This window comes from Octopus bimaculoides, chromosome 8 (assembly GCF_046866305.1).
Source record: "Octopus bimaculoides isolate indiv1 chromosome 8, ASM4686630v1, whole genome shotgun sequence".
Lineage (NCBI taxonomy): Eukaryota > Metazoa > Mollusca > Cephalopoda > Octopoda > Octopodidae > Octopus > Octopus bimaculoides.
In genome coordinates, this window is record NC_142935.1 from 62,942,881 (window position 1) to 62,965,150 (window position 22,270).

Consider the following 22,270-nt stretch of genomic DNA (forward strand, 5'->3'; position numbering starts at 1 on the left):
TAATGATTTATAGTTCAATCTAATAAACAACCCAAGAAATGCTCGTTAACAATTTCTTACAGATTTTCATAAAAGGCCAACATGAGTGCAGTACAAAATATTTCAGACCTTAAGTGATACAGAACTAAAAAAATAGTTTCATCAAGGAGTGTAATGTTTGTGATGGAGTACTGCTAAAGGAAACTGGTTCGTTAAAACCCTCCTTATTGTAACATGTTGACTTACCAGGAGATTTTGATTCCGCAGGTAAAGGGCTCCTAAATTTGTCCAGGGCACAACATTCTGTAATAGAAATATTATATATACACAAATATTTATATAAACATACATATATTATGATATTCTCTCTCTCACGCACACACACACATGCATAAGCCAACTAAGAAACTTCTACATAGTCAATCAATTTGCAAAAAATAGCAACCAAATCTCCTTCAGATTCCATATATACATAAACCTTCACATGCACACACAAATACACACACACACACTGTACTTACTTGTGTATAAGTTACAACCCTAATTTAATATTAAATCTTGGTACGAAATTTCTTCCTTTCATAGTTTTAATTTTGTCTTCTAAGTCAAACCCCACTTTTCCCATTAAAATAGTGCGACCAACTAATACATGAGTAAATATGGTATAAACACACATACATTCACACACAGACACACACAAACATACATTATATGTATAAATATAATATGTGACAATTATTCGGTTGCCATAATAAAACTCCAAGTTTTGGATGTCAGGGCGGAAACCTGCACCGGCATCTCTTTAGTTATCGAGGCAATCAAAGTATGCTATATTTTGATTGCCTCGATAACTGAAGAGATGCTGGTGAAGGTTTCTGCCCCGACATCCGAAACTCAGAGTTTTATTATGGCAACCAAATAATTGTTACATATTATATTTACAGATAAATTCCTCTATTTACATAATATCGAGGTCTCTTTCATTCTTTTGTTGTCTTACCATTACTATTAGCATATATATATATATATATATTTATATATATATATATATATATATATAAGTTACTCAATTAGGAAAACTCTTACAAAAAGGACTTTTGTTCCATTATTTTTTAAATAGTTGGCAGATTCTGATATCAGAATGAATGCACTGAACAAGAATATCTCAAGATATTTTCTTCTGTCCCGATTACATCCTCTTATAGACATGTACAATTAAATTTAATGCAAAGACTGCTGCAGAGAAAAATTTCTTTCATAAACAATATATGTGAAAAACACACAAATGAGCTCTGAATTATGTCATCAGACCATGGGATGCATGCATTTCTGCATGGTTGCATGTCATCAGCAATGGATATCGAGTTGTCACTTATAGCCATGAGTATTTGTTCAAATATTCTTTTCTACTCAAGGCACAAGGCCCAAAATTTTTGAGGAGGGAGCCAGTCAATTAGATCCATCCCAGTACTCAATTTATTGACCCCAAAAGGATGAAAGACAAAGCCGACCTCGGCAGAATTTGAACTCAGAACATAAAGACATGAAATACCGCTAAGCATTTCGCCCAGCGTGCTAACATTTCTGTCAGCTTACTGCCTTCATTTGTTCAAATATTAGAACAGCAAACAGTATGTACATTTACTGATACTCTTTTACTCTTTTACTTGTTTCAGTCATTTGACTGCGGCCATGCTGGAGCACCGCCTTTAGTCGAGTCAAATCGGCCCCAGGACATATTCTTTGTAAGCCTAGTACTTATTCTATCGGTCTCTTTTTGCCGAACCGCTAAGTTACGGGGACGTAAACACACCAGCACCGGTTGTCAAGCGATGGGGGGGGGGGACAAACACAGACACACAAACACACATACATATATATATATACATATATACGACGGGCTTCTTTCAGTTTCCGTCTACCAAATCCACTCACAAGGCTCTGGTCGGCCCGAGGCTATAGTAGAAGACACTTGCCCAAGGTGCCACGCAGTGGGACTGAACCCAGAACCATGTGGTTGGTAAGCAAGCTACTTACCACACAGCCACTCCTGCGCCTATATGTGCACAAAGCTTTGTAAAATTGAAATTAATTAATTAGTACACCTTTGATTAATTATGTCCCAGGACAACTTCACCTTTCTTCCTGATTCAGTTAAACAAATACCATGCAAACTAACTGCCTTAATCAGTATAACTGATTAAAACATTTGAAGAGAGGGCCCCAGCATGGCCACAGTCCACTGACTGAAACCAGTATAAAAGATTAAATGAATACTTACGTTGCTGTCTAGCTGAATGGCCTTGGCAAAACAATGCTGGGCCAACCTTGGGTTGTATACAACTTCTGAAGAAGAAACAGGAGAAAAGTCCACTTTTGAAAAACATGAAATAATTTGAAATAATTGGTTAATGGCACTCTGCTAGCTATTTCTTTCATACTCTAGATCAGTGGTTCTCAACCATTCTTTGCCTATGGACGCCTTTCATTTCTATTTTACTCAGTGGATGGGACCCTCAAAGCCATTTGATATCTAAAACCTCCTATATTTTTATGATTAAATATTTTTAGGATTTGTGTTAACAGTTTTAAACATTGTTTAAACATTTTGTGTAGAGTAGAAGTATAACAAGTTTACTGCACATAAATTTTAACAACAAAATCTTATAGGGATCCCCAATGGCCACATGGACCCTGGTTGAGAACCACAACTCTCTCACCGCCCCTCTCTCTCTCACCGCCCCTCTCTCTCTCACCGCCCCTCTCTCTCTCTCTCTCTCTACATACACACACATATTTATTTGCAGTTAGCTCTATGAATGAACTTTAGCCTTTTCAGCAAATCTGAAAAGAGAATAATCCCACATCATCAGAGAATGTTAACTCTTGGATATAACATACCACAGGAAGATATGCCTGGTTAGCACAGTTTGTCTGGTGCCTTAATACTTCAGCCAATTGTCTGATAATGGTAGTTGCCAATGCCACCTCAACAACCACCAACTTCATATTCACTCCACTTCCAAAATAATTCTTCCTGAAATTTTAGAGGTGGTGGTGGTGGTGGTGGTGGGGGTGTTGATTGCATCAATTCCAGTATTTAACTGGTACTTATGTTATCGACTTCCAAAAAGATAAAAGACAAAGTCAACCTCAATGGAATTTGAACCCAGAATGTAAAGCCAGAAAAAATGCTGCTAAGCGTTTTGTCCAGCATGTTAACGATTCTGCCAGCTTAAAGCCTTATTCCACTTCCAAAAAATGGTTTCAAATTCTGGTACAAGGCCAGTAGTCTCAAGGGAAAGGCAAGTCAATTAGACCAACCCCAGTATTCAACTAGTATTTATTTTATCAGCCCCAAAAAGATAAAGTTGATCCCAGAATATCAGAATTTGAACTCAGAACATCAAGATGCTCAAAATGCTGCTTAGCATTTTGTTCAGCAATGCTAATGGTTCTGCCATATGGCAGCATTATTCCACTTCCAGCATAACACCATCACCACACAACCCTTTCATACCTTACACCTTTGTCCTCAATCCCATCCCCTTTCACCAACAATCCAAGGTCAGTGTACCTGTACAAGCAGCCACACCAAGGGCATTCCAGTGTTGGAAATTCTGTGGGTCAAGGGTCACAGCTTGCTTTAAGATCTCAATAACTTTCTGGGCCTTTCTCTCGACTTCCACGGATTTGTGCTGACCCTTCCTCAAATACATGGCTTCAATTTCCTTCGTCTGGTACATGAAGCTGACCCCAAGGTCATGCCACAACGAAGAACATTCTGGGAAACATTTTATTGCTTTGCCATAACATCTGCAATAAGGAAGAAGGAGATTAATTATTTTTGATATAACGACAATTCTGATGTGGTTAATTAAGAGACGGTAAATCCTGCAATCCCTATAATGCAGGCATTGCTGATAGTAAGAAAGACTTTCTGAGAGAGACAGGCCTAGAATATCTATAATGAGCTTCAAAACTAACACTGTCAGTTATAACAATGTAGGTTCCGGTTGATCCAATTAATGGAACAGAATGCTCGTGAAAGTTTTGAAAGTGAAAATGAGAAAAAGAATAGGGACAAAAAAAATAAAATATTTGTAAAACTCTTACTTCGATCCCAGTTCCATGATACTAATTTTATGTAAAGATATTTTATTTTCTGGATTAGGTGCATTTGCCGTTGTAAGTTTACAAGGGACCATCAATTTTCTGAAAAATAAAAAAAAATCAAATTATAAAAATGCAAACAACAATTTCAATTTTCTTTTCTACTCTAGGCACAAGGCCCGAAATTTTTTTTTTTTTTTTGGTGGGAGGGCAGTCGATTAGATTGACCCCAGTACACAACTGGTACTTGATTTATAGACCCCGAAAGGATGAAAGGCAATGTCGACCTTGGCAGACAACAATTTCAAATTTGGGAACATTTTTCTTTATTTGAAATACAAATATGAAAATGTCTAAGATAAGTTTTTGTTAATAACATCATCATCATTTAAAGTCCACTTTGTCTAATCAACACTTGGTTGTTGGTGGTGGTGATGGTGGTGGTGGTGGCAGCGGTGGCGGTAGTAATGGAAGATGTGCAGTTCTCAGGTCACCAATTACTTTACAGAGTGTATTTTCAGTATTTTATTATGGAACCAGCACAAGAGAGGAGGGTGAACAGAGAGAGAGAGAGAGGGAGAGAGAGAGAGAACGAGAGAGGGAGAGAGAAAGAGAGAGAGAGAGGGAGAGAGAGAGAAAGAGAGAGAGAGAGAGAGAGAGAGTATGATGAGAGAAACCATGTGTAAGAGTGGTGGAGGAAAAGAGCAGCTGAAGCGAGGCAGTGAAAGACAGCTATATGTTGGTTGTTGGTAATGAGACTGAATAAACAGAATAAGCAGTGAGTAAGAGAGTGTGATAAAGAGAGAAAGAGTGATATAAGAGAGAGTAATAGAGGAGAGTGATGGGTGAAAGAGAGCAATGGAAAAAAGCAGAGTGATGGGAGAGAGAAAGAGTATGCTGGGTGATAAGAAAGGGTTGGAGGTCAATAGTGAGTGACAGTAAAAGAAGTACTATGAGAAGGTAATAGATGAGGGAGTAATGGAAGCCCTAATCATGAACAGAATTGAGTGGAGCATTGTTGTGTGCTGCACAAATATGAGGTCTGAAGTGAGAAAGAATGCATGCAACTAAGCAAATTATTACTTGTATTGAAAAATTAAATTACTCACCTAAAATTATTTATATCAACAACATTCAATATGGTACAGGCATCACCTAACATCTTCCAGATACAAGATAAATCAGGACGTTGACTAGCTGCTCTGTAATAGAAACAAAGACGACAACACTGAGAGAGAGAGCAAATACAATATATTGTAGCTATAACACCATTATGAAATCATGTCCTTCTTAATACACTCAGAATCTGAAGTGAGTCTTAGCTGTACAGTGCTGGTCTCTTTGTATTTTTTTTCCTTATGGCTTACTAAGATGAGATGGGCCAATGCCTATAACTTTGGATAGAACTTCTGAGGCTGAGATAACCCTCAATTACACACTTTATATTGTTTGTTATGGCTAAGCAGGACAGGGAAATGCAAGGCCTCTGAGTCAAAATAACCCTTAGTTATACTGCACTAGCCTCTTTATATAATGGCTTAACTAGAAAAGGAATGGAAGTATTCAAAACCTGATGCAGAACCTTTTGCAAAAAGAGTAGTTCCCAATGCTAAAGACTCAAGAGACAACCAAGTGTTGTTGTTGGTGGTGATGGAGGTGTGATGGCTGTAATGGTGGTCTTTAACTATTTTTAATTAGGCAAACATTGATTTTTAAACTCAAGTACCTTGATATTTACAGCAGGAGAGAGAGAGAGAGAGAGAGAGAGAGAGAGAGAGAGAAGAAAGAAGTGTATTCCCTTGCAGGAAAGAATATAAAGGAATTGGTTTTGTGGGGTTGAAATGCACCTGAGTTTTAAACATGTAGTTTTAAAATTTAGTAACAAATTTATCAAAATACTAAACCGGTTTCAACAATTTTTTGTTTTTCAATGGTAAATAAAAGTTTAGGAGACATTGAAGGTACAAGGGAAAATTCAGAAAAACCTTCTTAAAAGACCAACTTTTCATACACATTTGGTCTATTCAATAAGTTTCAATGAATTTCATAATGATTATACCTGATTGAAAGTTAAATGAACAATTAGATACAATGGAGTCTTTAGAAGGGTAAGAAAAGAAAGGAGAAGAAAGAAAAAAGCATTTTTTACAATTTCTTTCATAGTGCCCGAAGGTGGATTCTTCGTTACTGGTTTTGCAGGTGAGAGCTTGAACTGTTTAAGCTGAAATTGTTTTATATATATAGGTTTTTAAGGTAAAGGTTCAAGTTTGATTGGTTGTAGATTTAATGAAATCATTTGTTTTTGTCTACCAATACATACATGTGTGTGTGTGTGTATGTGTATAGTCATTAGGAAGGGTATCCAGCTGTAGAAACCAAACCAAATCAGGCTGGAACCTAGTGCAGCTCTCAGGCTTGACAGCTCTGATCAAACTGTCCAACCCATGCCAGCATGGATAACAGACATTACAAAGGAGGAGGAGGAGGATGATAATAATGGTAGAGAGAGAGAGAGAGAGAGAGCACAATACATTAAAAAAATGCTAAAAAACAATAAATGGTTTACCTGGTTAGATAACATATTGCTTCTTCACAAGCATCAAGTATGCGTTTATCAAGGAATCGACTGATGAAGGATTTCGCCTGCAACAGGAGTGTTTCACCAACTCCTATAGAGTAAAGTTTAACAATAATTTAGTCAAACCAATATTGGAGCAAGAAATAGTAGCCAAATCCCTTCTCAATCACACCTTACTGTCTAAAAAGAAAAGGTAGATATTGGATAATGTCCTAGATGCACCTGTCCTGAAAATAATGCAACTGTGAAAGCTGGAAGAATAGTAAAACTAGTTGGTGCATTTCAAATGCTACCAATGATTTTTCCCATGTAGTCACATGTGTGTCCATTCTGTCACATACATGTGGTTGTGATGCATGTGCCTGGTCTACCCTTATCAGACAGGTAGTCATGATGGGTATACTGGACTTCATATATTTGTACCCTAGTGTCACTTTGATGACATGCACTGCTATCTCACTCAATAATAATAATAACAATAATAATAATAATAATAACAACAATAATAATAATCCTTTCTACAATATGCACAAGGCCTGAAATTGGGGGAGGGGACTAGTTGATTCCATCAGCCCCAGTGCTTAACAGGTACTTATTTTACGGACCCCACAAAAATAAAAGACAGTCAACCTCAGTGGAATTTGAACTTACAACAAAAAGATGGATGAAAAATCACTGAGCATTTTGCCTGGCACATTAACAATTCTGCCTTAATCCTTTAGCATTCAGATTCCTCATCAAGTATAATGCTTATTTATTTAAACTGTTTAGAGTTAATCCTGCATAATCTTGTAAATTTCAATGATGTGCTTATTTTTAGAATGACAATGTAGAGTAGGTATGAAAGGCCAAATCTGGCCAGTTTGAACATAGATCCAGTAGAATATTTGGGCCAGACATGGCCAGTTTAAATGTTAAAGGGCTAATAAAGATTATAAAGAAAATATTTTCACCTTTCAAAGCTGGAACATAATCTGGTTCCTTCTCCAAAATCACTTTATATTCTGTGACTGCTTCGGAGTACAAACCAAGAACTTGTTTTATAAAAGCAATCCTGAACAACAAAATAAAAATATGAAAGCATTTTGTTTATTTTGTTTGTTTTACTTTCAATAAATGACATGTTATGTGTGTGTGTGTGTGTGTGTGTGTGTGTGTGTGTGTGTGTGTGTGTGTGTGTGTGTGTGTGTGTGTGTGTATGTGTGTGTATGTGTGTGTGTGTGTGTGTGTGTGTGTGTGTGTGTGCATTTAAATCATCATTATCTAATGTCCACTCTCTCATGCTTGCAAGGGTCAAATGGATTTGTTGAGGCAGGTTTTCTATAGCTGGATGCCCTTCTTGTTGCCAACCCTCATCTGTTTCCAAGCAAAGTAATATTTCCCCAGGACCAGACGTGTTTTCCATAGAAGACCAGATACAAGTAACATCACTTGTTTGACAATAATGCTCATTTACAAACATCATGTTATGTCAAGAAAATTGCACACACACACACACACACACACACACACATACATATATGTGCATGCCTGTGTATGTGCATGTGTGTGTGTGTGTGTGTGTGTGTGTGTGTGTGTGTGTGTGTGTGTGTGTGTGTGTGTATCAGAATTCTTTCAGTTTCTGCTCATCGAATTCACTCAAAAGGCTTTGGTCAACATGAGGCTAAAGAAGACACTTGTTTAAGATGCTGCACAATGGGACCAAACCTGAGACCAAATGGTTGGGAAGAAAGCCTGTTAACCACAAACCCATACCTTCACACACACATACACACACACATGCATCAATATTTTATACTCACTTTCCATGATGGCTCAGTAAAGCAGGTCGCAACAATCCTAAACAGGTCAGAGAACCACATCTTTCTCATTATATCTCTAGTTTAACATGGTTTCTTTGGCTGGATGTTCTGTCTAATACCAGCCATTTTAAAGAGTGTGGTACGTATTGGCATCAACACTAGAGAGGTTACCATATCCTCCAAAAGACAAGAAAAACTAAAGGGTTTTCTCAACCTTATGCTGACTACTTATTGACCAACCACATTACAGGGTGTACTAGATGTGTTTTATCATGGCACCAGCACTGGTGAGGTTGCTTTGTACCCTGCAGGACAAAACAGGATCCTCACTGTTGTATGTTGTTTCTTTTCAGGACAACATGACAAATAAAATGGTAAGGCAGGCAGGTGTGAGCAGATATACTGAATGTAGTGCAATAAAAGAAATTTTTAATCAAAGTTAACCCTTAATGAAAAGAAAAGTCATTAAAAAATAAGAGATAATGACAATCATTGTCAACTAAGGTAAAGGAGAGAAATATACATACGTATGTATGTATGTATGTTTACTTACATGTACTGGCTGTAGACGGAGTCTGCGTCAAGCTGAAGAAAGAAAGAAAGAAAAAAGAAAACTTATGGGCTTTCATGATTATTAAATAAACAATATAGTTTCAATACTGTAACAATGTTAGTTTGAATTTAGAAATTTATTTGTTAATTTCTACTAAATTCCTCTTTAAAGTTAACTATGGAGGATTTTTATAGAATCAATAAAAAAATATAACTATTAGAATGTTTATTAGAATATAGTTGTAACAAAGCTATATTCAGAGATAGAGTGCCTGTATCCTTGGTTACAGATTGATCCTGGAACCAAATGGTGGCAAAGTTCCCTCTCTCTCTGTCTGTCTGTCTGTCTCTCTCTCTCTCTCCCTGTGTGCATGCATGTGTTCAATGAGGACGGTGTTGCACTCTCACCCAGATTAAAACCGAAAATCTGTTAGGAGACTCGTCTCCTCTTACATACCTCAGTGACCTTAGTAAATGCCTTTAAAGCTGCCGTGTAACTGCCTCGATTAATGTATGCCTCACCGAGACATTCCCATATATGACTGTGTGGATAAAAGAGAAAAAAAGAATAAATAAAAGGATAAAGATTTTAAATGTTTACAAATTGAAAACATAACTAATTCACAACCAGTCTTACAGTTATAGTTCAGGGGGGAAAACATTTACATGAGGGGGTACAGAAAATTTCCAGGCTCTGGGTAAAAGAAAATACAAGAGGATCAGTTAATTATGATTTCTTTAACATATTCCATCCAGCTGTAGAAACTCTGCCAAATTAGATTGGTGCCTGGTGTAGCCATTTGGTTCACCAGTCCTCAGTCAAATCGTCCAACCCATGCTAGCATGGAAAGTGGACATTAAACGATGATGAGGATGATGATGATGATGATTCCCCTCTCAGATTCCCACATTAAAAGAGCTCGGAAAGTTGGGCCTCCAACCAGACTTTTTGTGATACCCTTAAAGCAAGAACTTTTCAGCACCCCCTCATGTGTGTTTGTTTATGTGGTTGTATGCATCGTTATCTCAACATCATGTGATGATTGTAAATGAGCCTCCTTGTCATACAAGAGAGGTTGTTTGTTTCCAGTCTTCCACAGAAAAGCATATCTGGCCATGGAGAAAATATTACCCTTTCTTGGAAAGCAGCAAGGATTGGTAAACAGAAACTGAATGAAGCCCATTGAATATACGAGGGGGTGCTGAATTGTGGCTGTTGGTCGCAGTCATTGGTGATGCCATGCAAATGACATCCATGAACCGTCAGGGTCACTGCTGGTGCCATGTAAACGGCACCCACCCATGAATTGTAGTAGTGGTCGTTGCTGGTGTCGTGTAAATGGCAACCGTGCCGGTGACATGTAAAAGCACCCATTACACTCTTGGAGTGGTTGGCATTAGGAAGGGCATCCAGCTGTAGAAACCATACTAAATCAGACTGGAACCGGGTGCAGCTCTCCAGCTCATCAGCTCCAGTCAAACCGTTTAACCCATGCCAGCATGAAGAGCAGATTTTCAATGATGATGATGATGATTGGAGAACCTAGGCAAAGTTGACCATCGCAGTATTTGAATTCAAAGTGCAGAGAAATGGTACAAATATAGCAAGATAGTCAACTTGATATCCTAACAACACTGCCAATTTATCACCATTAACAATAGGATTTGCAAAATACTTACAAATCAAGAGGATCGGGACGCAGAGCAGCTTGGAAAGAAATAACAGCATTATTGGGGTCCTCGTTCTTCAAATATTTCAATCCTAACCGTAACCAAGCCCATTTAGCACTGCAATAAAGAAAGAAAACAAAACAATATAAACATTAATAAAAACAAAACACTGAAATAGTATTTTAATATATTACATGAAGATGATTGATGTTGATGTATAGATAACACGATCTATGATCTATGGATGTCTTAATCAAGGAGATCTGTAAGCTATGGCTGTTCTCGTTGAGCAGATGAATAACCCATGGCTGTCTTGATCAAGTACATTTATATAGGCTACCTTGATCAAGAAGATCAATAAGCTACAGCTGATTAAGATCAATAACTCATGGCTGTCTAGATCAAGCAGACCTATGATCCAGGGATGTCTTGATCAAGTAGCTCAATGACCCAAGGCTATCCAGATCAAGCAGATCTATAACTCATGGCTGTCCTGATCAAGCAGATCAATAACCCATGGCTGTCCTGATCAAGAAGATCAATAGCCCATGGTTGTCCTGATCAAGCAGACCCATGACCCATAAATGTCTTGATCAAGCAAACCTGTGACTCATGGCTGTTTTGATCAAGTAGACCTATGACCCATGGCTGTCCTGATCAAACTTCTGTACTGTCTCAGCCACAAGGTATTGCTCAACTCTATGGTATAGCACAAGTAAAAGACACTTGCCCAAAGTGCCATGCAGTGTGATTGAACTCGAAATCACATGGTTGCGAAGTAAACTGCTAAATCACACAGTTATTTCTGCACTTATATAAGAGAATAAAATACATTTCATACTTTGAGCCACATCAGATGAAAGTCACATCATATTCAAGCTAGAATTGTAAATGATCAAAGATTTGACCAACCATGATCACCACCAACTTCTTTCAGGCTCAGTGTACCTAGGATCACCAAAGCCTTGTGAGTGGATTTGGTAGACAGAAACTGAAAGAAGCCCATTATATGTGTGTGTGTGTGTGTGTGTGTGTTTATATTTCTGTGTGTGTCTTTGTCTCTGCATTTGTCCCCCATCATTGCTTGACAACTGATGTTGGTGTGTTTACATCCCCATAACTTAGCGGTTCAGCAATAGAGACTGATAAAATAGGTACTAGGTTTCAAAATTACAAAATGTCCTGGGGTCAATTTCTTCAGCTAAAACCCCGTCAACGTGGTGCTCCAGCACGGCCACAGTCAAATGATTGAAACAAGTAAGAGAATAAATCGACCTCAACTATTCTTTTATTATTTGGTTAAAGGCATCAAAGCCTGTCACCACACTTCTCTCACATGTTTGCACATCTCACTTTTGCTATATTAATCAGTAAAGACAGGCAGTTAATTACTAGGCTAGTTAGTTACTGCATTAATTAAAAATGCTTGTAATTCACTTACCCACCAGGGCCAGCTTTAGTAGTCACAGACTTCAAATATTCTAAAACACTCTCCTGGAAAGAATACCAAAACCAAAAGTATTAATTAATCTTTCATAGGCTGGTGGGGTCTCAAGGGACCCCAGCAAATTTTAAAAGTTATGCAACCTTTACATTCTTTATTTAAATGAGTTTATATATCATGACTTTTATCGTCAATAGTCTACGTATTGCACAAACAAATTTTGAGTTTAAAATTTCCAGTCATATGGATGTTATAGCATAAAATGTGGTCAATGGAATCCAACTGGACCCTATTGGCCTTCTGGGAAATTAGTTTTTCTTGTTCTTTTTCATATATTCTGATGAATTATAAGTCAATTTTCTTTATATTTATACTGGTATGAATTGATATATTTTTTTTCTTTTGTTCTTTTTGTTTTATTTTATGGCCGTTGCCAGTACCATCTGACTGGCCTTCGTGCCGGTGGCACATAAAAGCACCCACTACACTCTCGGAGTAGTTGGCGTTAGGAAGGGCATCCAGCTGTAGAAACTCTGCCAAATCAGATTGGAGCCTGATGTAGCCATCTGGTTCACCAGTCCTCAGTCAAATCGTCCAACCCATGCTAGCATGGAAAGCAGACGTTAAACGATGATGATGATGATGATGATTAGTGCTATATGTATAGTTTATGAAACTATAAAAGAAAAGTGCTAAATTCCTTGTTCTGTATCATGCACTCACACATACATACAAGATTAAACAAATATTATTTAATGGATAGTGCGGAAATGTGCAAAAATAAAAGGGAACCCCAATGGCTTTTTGTGTAATTCCAACCCCGGCAGCCCACGAAGGGTTACCTGAAAGAATCATTGAAGTTTTGGACAAAATACCTTGTGGTATTTAATTACAACTCTTTACATTCTGATTTTAAATCTCGTACAAGTCAACATTGTAATTATCCTTACAGGGTCTCTAATATGAAGTATTAATTAACGAATGAGGTTGATTATTTCAACTGCCCCTTTGTCCAAATTTCTGACTTTGTTCCTATGTTAGAAACTATTATTCTTATTATCATTATTATTACTAGGCAGCAAGCTGGCAGAATTGTTAGCATGCAGGGAAAAATGCTGAGCAGCATTTCATCCATTCCTACATTCTGAGTTCAAATTCTGCTGAGGTCAACTTTGCCTTTCATCCTTTCAGGGTTGATAAATTAAGTACCAGTGAAACACTGGGGTTGATGTAATTGACTAGTCCCCTCCCAACAAACTTGAGGCCTTGTGCCTCCAGTAGAAAGGATTATTGTCATTATTATTATTATTATTATCACTCTCTGAGTGGTTGGTGTTAGGAAGGGCATCCAGCTGTAGAAACTCTGCCAAATTAGATTGGAGCCTGGTGTAGCCATCCGGTTGCACCAGTCCTGAGTCAAATCGTCCAACCCATGCTAGCATGGAAAGCGGACGTTAAACGATGATGATGATGATGATGATTACTTAGGCAATGAGCTGGCAGAATCGTTAGCATGCTAGGCAAAATGCTTAGCAGTATTTCGTCTGTCTTCACGTTCTGAGTTCAAATTCCACCAAGGTCAACTATACCTTTCATCGTTTCGGAGTCGATAAAGCAAAGTTTAGTGTCCAATAAAAGAAAGGTATGCCTAAATGGGCTGGTTACACCACTGGCATAGGCCACAGGTTATAGTCTCACTTGGCTTGCTGGGTCTTCTCACGCACAGCATATTTCCAAAGGTCTCAGTCACTAATCATTGCCTCGGTGAGGCCTAATGTTCAAAGGTCGTACTTCACCACCTCATCTCAGGTCTTCCTGGGTCTATCACTTCCAGTTTCCCTCAACCGCTAGGGTGTGACACTTTTTCACACAGCTATCCTCATCCATTCATACCACATGACTATACCAGCGTAGTCGTCTCTCTTGCACACCACATTTGATGCTTCTTAGGTCCAACTTTTCTCTCGGAGCACTTACACTCTGTCGAGTATGCACACTGACATTACACATCCAACGGAACATACTATAAAAACAAATAAAGATTATTATCAAAAATAATTAAATATCATATCATAATCAAACATTCTTCTTATAGTGATGATACTGCTTAATCCAAGGTTAGTCCAAATCAAGTATTCCTACAATCAAAAGCAATCCAACTGTGACCACCCCTCTTGTGTGGAATATTTGGCTGCTGTTTCTAGAAAACCTTGGAACTGTCTAGAAGTTTTGTTATTAGCTCTGTGTTTCTGTATTCTTTGAATAAAATCACACTTACATCTCCAACATCTCCAGTATCCATCATAATATCACAGAATGCAGCACCAACATCGGAATTTTCAGGATCAAGATTAAAAGCCTTTTGATAACATTTTCTAGCTTTTCTGTAATAAACATAAGTTTAAACTAAGTGTATAAGCAAAAAATACAGTTTTATATATTAAATGTAAAGGTGAACATTGGTTAAATAGGACGTGTGTGTATGTGTGTGTGTGTGTGTGTGTGTGTATCATATATACACATGTAAGTATTGGATAAAATGAATATAAATGGTTGTGCACAATGATAGATAGAATATACATATGTGTGTGTGAGTGTATACCAGCATTAAATATATATATATATATATATAAGTATATTATTAATAATTTAATAATGAGGCTGCAAAGAGAGAGACTTGGGGAAACTGCTATGAAGGGTTGCTAAATGAAGAGAATGAATAGAAGAGAGTCTGTCAAATGTCGACCCAACAGAGGGACCAGCTATCCGAATTGACAGTACCTTGGTAGATAAAGCAATTAAGGATATGAAGATACCGGCACATCAGGAATCACTGCATATATGCTTAAAATATCTGGCAATGTAGGCTATAGACTAGTCACCCGTATAGTCAACCAGGTGATACATGAAGAAGTCATACCCAATGACTAGTGTAGCAGCACCATAGTCAACTGCTACAAAGGTAAAGGTGACACATTAGATAGGAATAATTACAGAGGTATCAAATTGTTGGACCAGGTGATGAAAGTTATGGAGAGGGTCATAGCCCAACTAATTAGGGAGAGAGTTAGTTTAGATGAGATGCAATTTGGGTTTGTGCAGGGAGATACACCACTGGTGCTATATTTCAGGTAAGACAACTGCAGGTGAAATTCTTTGCCAAAGGTAAACTTCTGTACTTGGCTCTCATTGACATAGAAAAAGCCTTTGACAGTGTCCCCTGATCCCTTATCTGGTGGTCAATGCAGAAACTAGGGATAGATGAGTGGTTAGTGAGAGCTGTACAAGCCATGTACAGGGATGCTGTCAGTAAGGTGAGGTTTGGCAATGAGTATAGTGAAGAATTCTAGGTAGGGGGTAGGGGTCCACCAAGGATCAGTCCTCACCTCCTTATTCATCATAGTCCTCCAGGCAATAACAGAGGAATTCAAGACAGGATGCCCCTGGGAGCTCCTCTATGCTGATGACCTTACTCTAATAGTTGTGAAATGATTTTCTAATGTGCCACCAGCACAAATGCTATAAGGCGATGCTGGTAATGATTATTAATTCGTATAATTCATATTGTCTTGAAGTAAACATGCATTACTGTGTAGCTTCAAGATTTCAATAATGCAATTGTTTATTTTTTAGGTGGCACATAAAAAACACCATTTTGAGCGTGGCCGTTGCCAGTACCGCCTGACTGGCCCTCGTTCCAGTGGCACGTAAAAGCACCCACTACACTCTCGGAGTGGTCGGCGTTAGGAAGAGCATCCAGCTGTAGAAACTCTGCCAGATCAGATTGGAGCCTGGTGCAACCATCTGGTTCACCAGTCCTCAGTCAAATCGTCCAACCCATGCTAGCATGGAAGGCAGACGTTAAACAATGAACAATGATGAATGAAGTTGTAGGTTAGGTGTGAGAGGTTGGATCTGGTCAGTTTGGGCATAAAACTGGCAGAATATTTTGGCTGGATATGGCCAGTTTAAATGTTAAAGGGTTAAGGCAAGCCTAGAAAGGCCATACAATGTTACCCTCTCTTCTTCTCCTCCTCCCCCAGAAAGGATGAGAAAGGGAGGTGGATGGGATGAGAAGGAGGAGGGAGGAGGAGGTGAGGGCAGTGACAACTTTACACACACACATTACATAAAATGCAAAGCCTACTCACTCTTTGTCTTGTTGTACATGAAGATAGAAATGTCCGAGATAAAGAAATATCTCACAATTGTAAGGATCCAACTTGGCAGCCTAAAACAAAAAGACATATATAGATATATATATACAGCATTCAGATTATTCTGCCAAATGTAATGCTTATTTATTAACATTGCTTTGAATTAACCATGTATAACCATACAGCTTCAAGATTTTGATGGTGTGATAGTTTTATTTTTAAAAATGACATTGCAAGGTAGGTGTGAGAGGCCAGATCTGGTCACTTTGAACATAAAACAAGTAGAATATTTTGCTTGGAAATGGCCAGTTTAAAAGTTAGAAGGTTAAGGAAAGGTATCCAATTGCTGGTAAAGGCCCCCTTCGGTCATGAATGACCATAGGATTGTGCCTAGAAAGTTCCCCTTCAAGGCCCAAATCTGGACAAATCCAGCGTTACCGAAGGGAAAGGCAAAGGCCGATACAGCTTGGCACCAGTGATGTCCTAACTCATTTCTACAGCTGAGTGAACTGGAGCAATGAGAAAAAAAGTGTTTTGCTCAAGAACACAATACACAGCCCGGTCTGGGAATCGAACTCACTACTTCATGATTGTGAGCCCAATGCCCTAACCACTGAGTCATGCGCCTTCAAGTGCTAGTATTTCATTCATTCAGCCAGAGATAGATAATATTTAACCCTAGATAAACAAACATATGAAACACATACCTGAAGGAAAGATTTAAAACTCTTCTCAGAATAGTTGCTGCTCTCTTGGTTGTCAGTGTGGGAGTCTTTCAGTTGCCAATAGATACGGCCAAGCATCAAAAGAAACTTGCTGCTTTCGGGATATTCTGACACAGTAGCCAAAAGTCTGTGAGAAGGGCAAAGAGAGAAACATGACTGAATTAAGGTCGGGTTGGTAATTCTACAGACAAAAATAAATACGTAAATAAATACAGGTGCCTTGTGAGTGAATTTGGTAGAGGGGAAACTGTGTGGAAGCCTGTCGTGTGTGTGTGTGTCTGCGTGTTTGTAAGTATGTGTGTGTGTGTTTCTGTGTTTGCATCTGTCCCTGTCACCACTTAGTAACCGTCTTGCTTGAATTTGGTAGAGGGAAACTGTGTGGAAGCCTGTCGTGTGTGTGTGTGTGTGTGTCTAAGTATATGTGTGTGGCATGTGTATGTATGTCTTTGTGTTTCATTTGTCCCTCTCACTGCTTGGCAACCATCTTGGTTTGTTTACATCCCTGTAACTTAGCAGTTCAGCAAAAGGGACCAAAAGAATAAGTAACAGACTTAAAACATGGGTAATGGGGTTGATTCATTTGACTAAACATGTCAGGGCAGTGCCCCAGCATGGCCACAGTCCAATGACAAGTAAAAGATGAAAGATGAAAGAAATAAATCATTTTAAGTTTCATTTTTCCATGCTAGCATGTGTCAAAATGGTTCCCAAACTTTTCAGGCTGCCACCCCCTTGACACCCAGATCACATTCCAAGCACGCCCACCCCAACTAAGCGTAATGTGGTCAGTGACTGGAAGAGGATCCAGCCATAGAAAATGTATCAGTCTGATGACACAAACAAGTAGAAGAATAGTAAAATAAAAGAATATATACTCACTTCTGCAAGGCAACTTCGTAATTCCCCTGATGAAAGAGCAGCCAACCTTTGAGGGCAACAACCTCAGCAGATTCTGATTCAGCAAGTTTCTCCACACACTCCTTTAAGAACACAAGACAAGAGCAAATAGTTGAAGGCAACGAGTACAGTGAAGAATTCCGGGTAGAGGTAGGGGTCCACCAAGGTTCAGTCCTCAGCCCCCTCCTATTTATCATAGTCCTCCAGGCGATAACAGAGGAATTCAAGATAGGATGCCCCTGGGAGCTCCTCTATGCTGATGACCTTGCTCTAATTGCTGAGTCACTATCAGAACTGGAGGAGAAGTTTCAGGTGTGGAAGCAAGGATTAGAATCGAAGGGCCTTAGAGTCAACCTAGCTAAAACTAAAGTCCTAATAAGTAGGAAGGTAGACAAGCCCCAAACCCCTTCAGGTAGATGGCCCTACTCGATCTGTAGAAAAGGCATAGGTAGAAACTCTATAAGATGTACCCAGTGTAAGCTATGGACACATAAGAGGTGCAGCAATATCAAAGGAAGGGCATCCAGCTGTTGAAACTCTGCCAGATCAGATTGGAGCCTGGTGCAGCCATCTGGTTCGCCAGTCCTCAGTCAAATCGTCCAACCCATGCTAGCATGGAAAGCAGATGTTAAACAATGATGATGATGACTTTAGTTTGTTTCTATAAAACTATGACAAGAGAAGATGTACTCCTGACCATCACAAGATTGTCCATGTAGAGCTACATTCATGATGTCAGTAATTTAGAAATTTTGGGTTTGGTGATAAGATACTAAATAAGAGTGAAACCACCTATCGTTGTTACTGTTCAGCCCTCATCAAGCATACTTTTAATCAACAGCATTCCAGCCATGACCATTTCATCTTTTTGGGTATCCAGGACTATAGTCTCCAATATGGTGTTCCTCCCTACCTTTTTTCTTTCATTATTATTCAGACAGTCAAGGTAGATGTAATTTGAGAGAAATTTGGCTGCTATTTCTAACAGATGAAGTGACTGCATACAGCAGGCATGGGCAACCTTTATCAAAAAGCAGGCCATACTACTTAAAAATTCAATGTAATTTTCCATTGAAGATGCAACTCAGAAAGTCCCACAAGCCACAGTTTACTCATGACTGGCATAGAGCAATGCTCCACAACCAGTGTGCCACAAGACGAAGCTAGGTATGCTGCTGTGTAACCTGGCGCCACAGTGTAACCTGAATATAATTTTTTTCTCTATACTTTTAGCTATATTTTTAGTTCGGTTGTGCTGCCGAATTTTGAAAAGAATATACATGTACCACAAGTGAAAAAAGGTTGTGGAGCACTGGCAAAGAGCAATGGTGACCAAACAACAGTTTTCACAGTTACTAAGTACAGCTTCCGAGATAATATTGAGTTTCAGTTTTAACATCCTACTAGCTGGATTTTAAAGGATTAACTGTAAAAATGAAAACTCAATAAAAGCCTTCAGTGGTTAGAGATGAATTAATCTACTTCAGCAGGTAAAACTGTTTCATTGTATATTTTCTCATAAATCAACATAATTTTAAAACTATGTGCTGCAGTTCTTGAATGCTAAATAAATATTGTATATGATTCTTCTTATCAAATAAACTTGGCTATCCCTGACATAGCAGCTTACCTTTTTGTCAAGTTGTAAAAGAGATAGAATGCAACTGGATGGAGAAAGAGAATGGGTATAAAGGATGTATGGAAAGGCGGTGAGCTGGCAGAATCATTAGCACGCCGGGTGAAATGCTTAGCAGTTTTTCATCTGCTGCTATGTTCTGAGTTCAAATTCCACCAAGGTTGACTTTGCCTTTCATCCTTTCAGGGTAAATAAATTAAGTACTAGTTGAGTACTGGGGTCGATGTAATCAACATTATTTCATAAAAAGTTGGTAGTTAACATGTAATGAATAGGAAGTGAATGTGTAGTGAACAGACAGTGGACGAATAGGTAGGAAATGAATACACTTACCTCAGCCTGTTGGTATTTTTCTAGCTTGATGTAAAGATAGGCAAGAGTTATCTGAATCTCAATGTTGCTGCTTTCCGTCTATAACAAGAAAACGCATGTATACAGTTATGAGAATTTATGTAAGCGTGAGGGTTAATATATCTATGCATGTATAGGTGTGTGTGTGTGTGTGCGCGCGCACACACACACACACACACACACACACTCAAGAATTGCTGGATGGATTCGGATGAAACTTTCAGGGATGTTTGGCATTGTGACTGGCACAAACTGATTAGATTTTGGGATCAATCCAGTACCGGACAAGGATTCTGGATTATTTTTCCTGTTTTTTTTTACTTTATTAACCACACACAAACAGGCTTCTACAGTTTCCATCTACTAAATTCACTCACAAAACATTAGCTGGCCCAGGGCTACAGCAGAAAACACTTGCCCGATGTGCTGTGCAGTAGGACTGAACGCAAAACCTTACAGTTGCAAGGTGAACTTCTTAACCACACAGCCATCCCAGTACGCATAAATTAGCCATTAGCATAAGTAAACTTTTACTTTATCAGTAATAACACATGTACATATGTATATTTAAAGATGTATGCATGTGCCAGATGTATAAACAATTGCTATTGAATCAGTAATAATATGTACACACACACACACACACACATACCCATTCATTATGTATTATATGTGTATGTAATCAACTGTTACTGCATCAGTAATAATCGTTGAAGGGAATCAATATTATGGCAACAAGGGAAATTCGGTCAAGGTTTTCCAATAAATCTCACAATGTATAAATGTATATAAGTATGTATGTGTGTGCATATGTGTGTGTGTGTGTGTGTGGAAGGTGTATATGTATCTACATACTTTTGGATGTATGTGTGCAAGTGTGCGTGTGTGTGTGTGTGTGTGTGTGTATGTGTGTGTGAGAGAGAGTGTGTCGCTGTGTGTGTGTGAGTGTGACATTCTCTGTGTGTCTGTATTTCTATTTACATGTATTCATGTGTGCGTCTGTCTTTGTGTAATGAGTGGCTTCAGGTATGTGTGATCCATTATATATGCATTTGTGTGTTGTGTGTGTGTGTAGAGAGAGAGAGAGAGAGGGAGACAAACAGACAGAAACAGGTACATGATTAGACAGATATAAGATATGAAGATATAGAAGTATTAGATATAAGGAGGAGAGAGAAGGAAAGAAATAGATACATAGTCAGATAGATATATAATATGAAGATAGAGAAATATTAGATACTAGAAGGCATTTTCCCCAGGGTGCCACACAGTGGGACTGAACCCAGAACTATATAGTTGAGAAGCAAATATATTACCACACAGCCACATTTGTGCCTATACCTAGCATTGTATTATCTCATGTGCCCTTCCGTTTTTTAAGTCAGCAAAATGTAATTTGAAGGATTTAGGCTGCTGTTTCCAGGTTTCTTTATGTTTAGTTATGACTAGCAGTATAGCCCGGTGTTGCCCGGGATTAAGCTAGGATTATTAAGTGATCAAGTGCTTTAAGATTTTGCTAACAAAATTCTTGCTTTCTTTCTCTTTTTTTTTTTGTTTTTGATGCTTTTATTCTCTGTTTTGTGCAGTTATTGCTGTTGTCATCTTTGAATCTTTTCAACATTGCAGTTGGTTTGGGTGTTTTTTCTGTGTCAACTTTTTAATTAAAAAAAATCATTATTTGCACCATCTACAGTGAGATATGGAATGAATATATGCGTATCTATTATTAACATATCTAAGCAGGTTTCGATGCAAAATATACAGGATGCTGTAGTGTACATCATAGAAGACTAACTCCTCCATTATTATTATTGTATATATAACATAATGCAAATGTGTAGCTTTTTTGTGCACTTTGTTTGCAGAAAATAAAGAAATAACAGTAATAATGTCAGTGAAAAATAAATATAGCTTAAGGTATTAAGCTTAAGGTATTTTCGTGCCCAACATCACAAAATGCATCTGAATAAACATTGCCGGACAGCAAATAGAAACTTGGACACTGCTTAGAAAATATTTTTCATTTTTTAACCTCGTATATAGTACGCACTAGGGATTTTGACCTTTAAATTTTGGGGGAAAAATGCGGATTATACTCGAGGATTTATGGTATATACAAATACATATATGTGTGTGTGTGTGTGTGTGTGTGTGTGTGTGTGTGTGCATGTTTTAAAGCTAAAACACTTATAAAGCTAAAACACTTTAAAGCTAAAACACTTATAAAGAATCTTTATCCACCAATGCAGTGTTGATCACTCATTCTCATTGTTTGATATTTAAGTATATATATATATATACTAGCAGAAATACCAGGCTTTGCCCGGGTTAAAGAGAATAATGAAATCTAAAAACGCTGTCTAGA

At 38.2% G+C, this 22,270-nt stretch overlaps 1 protein-coding gene across 3 annotated transcripts in view; it reads right to left on the reverse strand.

Moving 5' to 3' along the window:
- LOC106876186 (tetratricopeptide repeat protein 37) overlaps positions 1 to 22,270 on the reverse strand; it is a 63,014-nt gene that overhangs the window by 20,572 nt on the left and 20,172 nt on the right. For all 3 annotated transcript variants that reach the window (XM_089356596.1, XM_089356594.1, XM_089356595.1), the window contains 16 exons: positions 19,888 to 19,965; positions 17,901 to 18,001; positions 17,004 to 17,148; positions 16,291 to 16,370; positions 14,418 to 14,523; positions 12,137 to 12,189; positions 10,705 to 10,812; positions 9,482 to 9,566; positions 9,026 to 9,057; positions 7,624 to 7,724; positions 6,659 to 6,761; positions 5,202 to 5,294; positions 4,096 to 4,194; positions 3,557 to 3,795; positions 2,261 to 2,325; positions 226 to 282 (listed from right to left, as the gene is read on the reverse strand). In XM_089356596.1, coding sequence (XP_089212722.1) covers positions 226 to 282; positions 2,261 to 2,325; positions 3,557 to 3,795; positions 4,096 to 4,194; positions 5,202 to 5,294; positions 6,659 to 6,761; positions 7,624 to 7,724; positions 9,026 to 9,057; positions 9,482 to 9,566; positions 10,705 to 10,812; positions 12,137 to 12,189; positions 14,418 to 14,523; positions 16,291 to 16,370; positions 17,004 to 17,148; positions 17,901 to 18,001; positions 19,888 to 19,965 — 1,545 coding nt within the window. The remainder of the gene's footprint in view (positions 1 to 225; positions 283 to 2,260; positions 2,326 to 3,556; positions 3,796 to 4,095; positions 4,195 to 5,201; positions 5,295 to 6,658; positions 6,762 to 7,623; positions 7,725 to 9,025; positions 9,058 to 9,481; positions 9,567 to 10,704; positions 10,813 to 12,136; positions 12,190 to 14,417; positions 14,524 to 16,290; positions 16,371 to 17,003; positions 17,149 to 17,900; positions 18,002 to 19,887; positions 19,966 to 22,270) is intronic.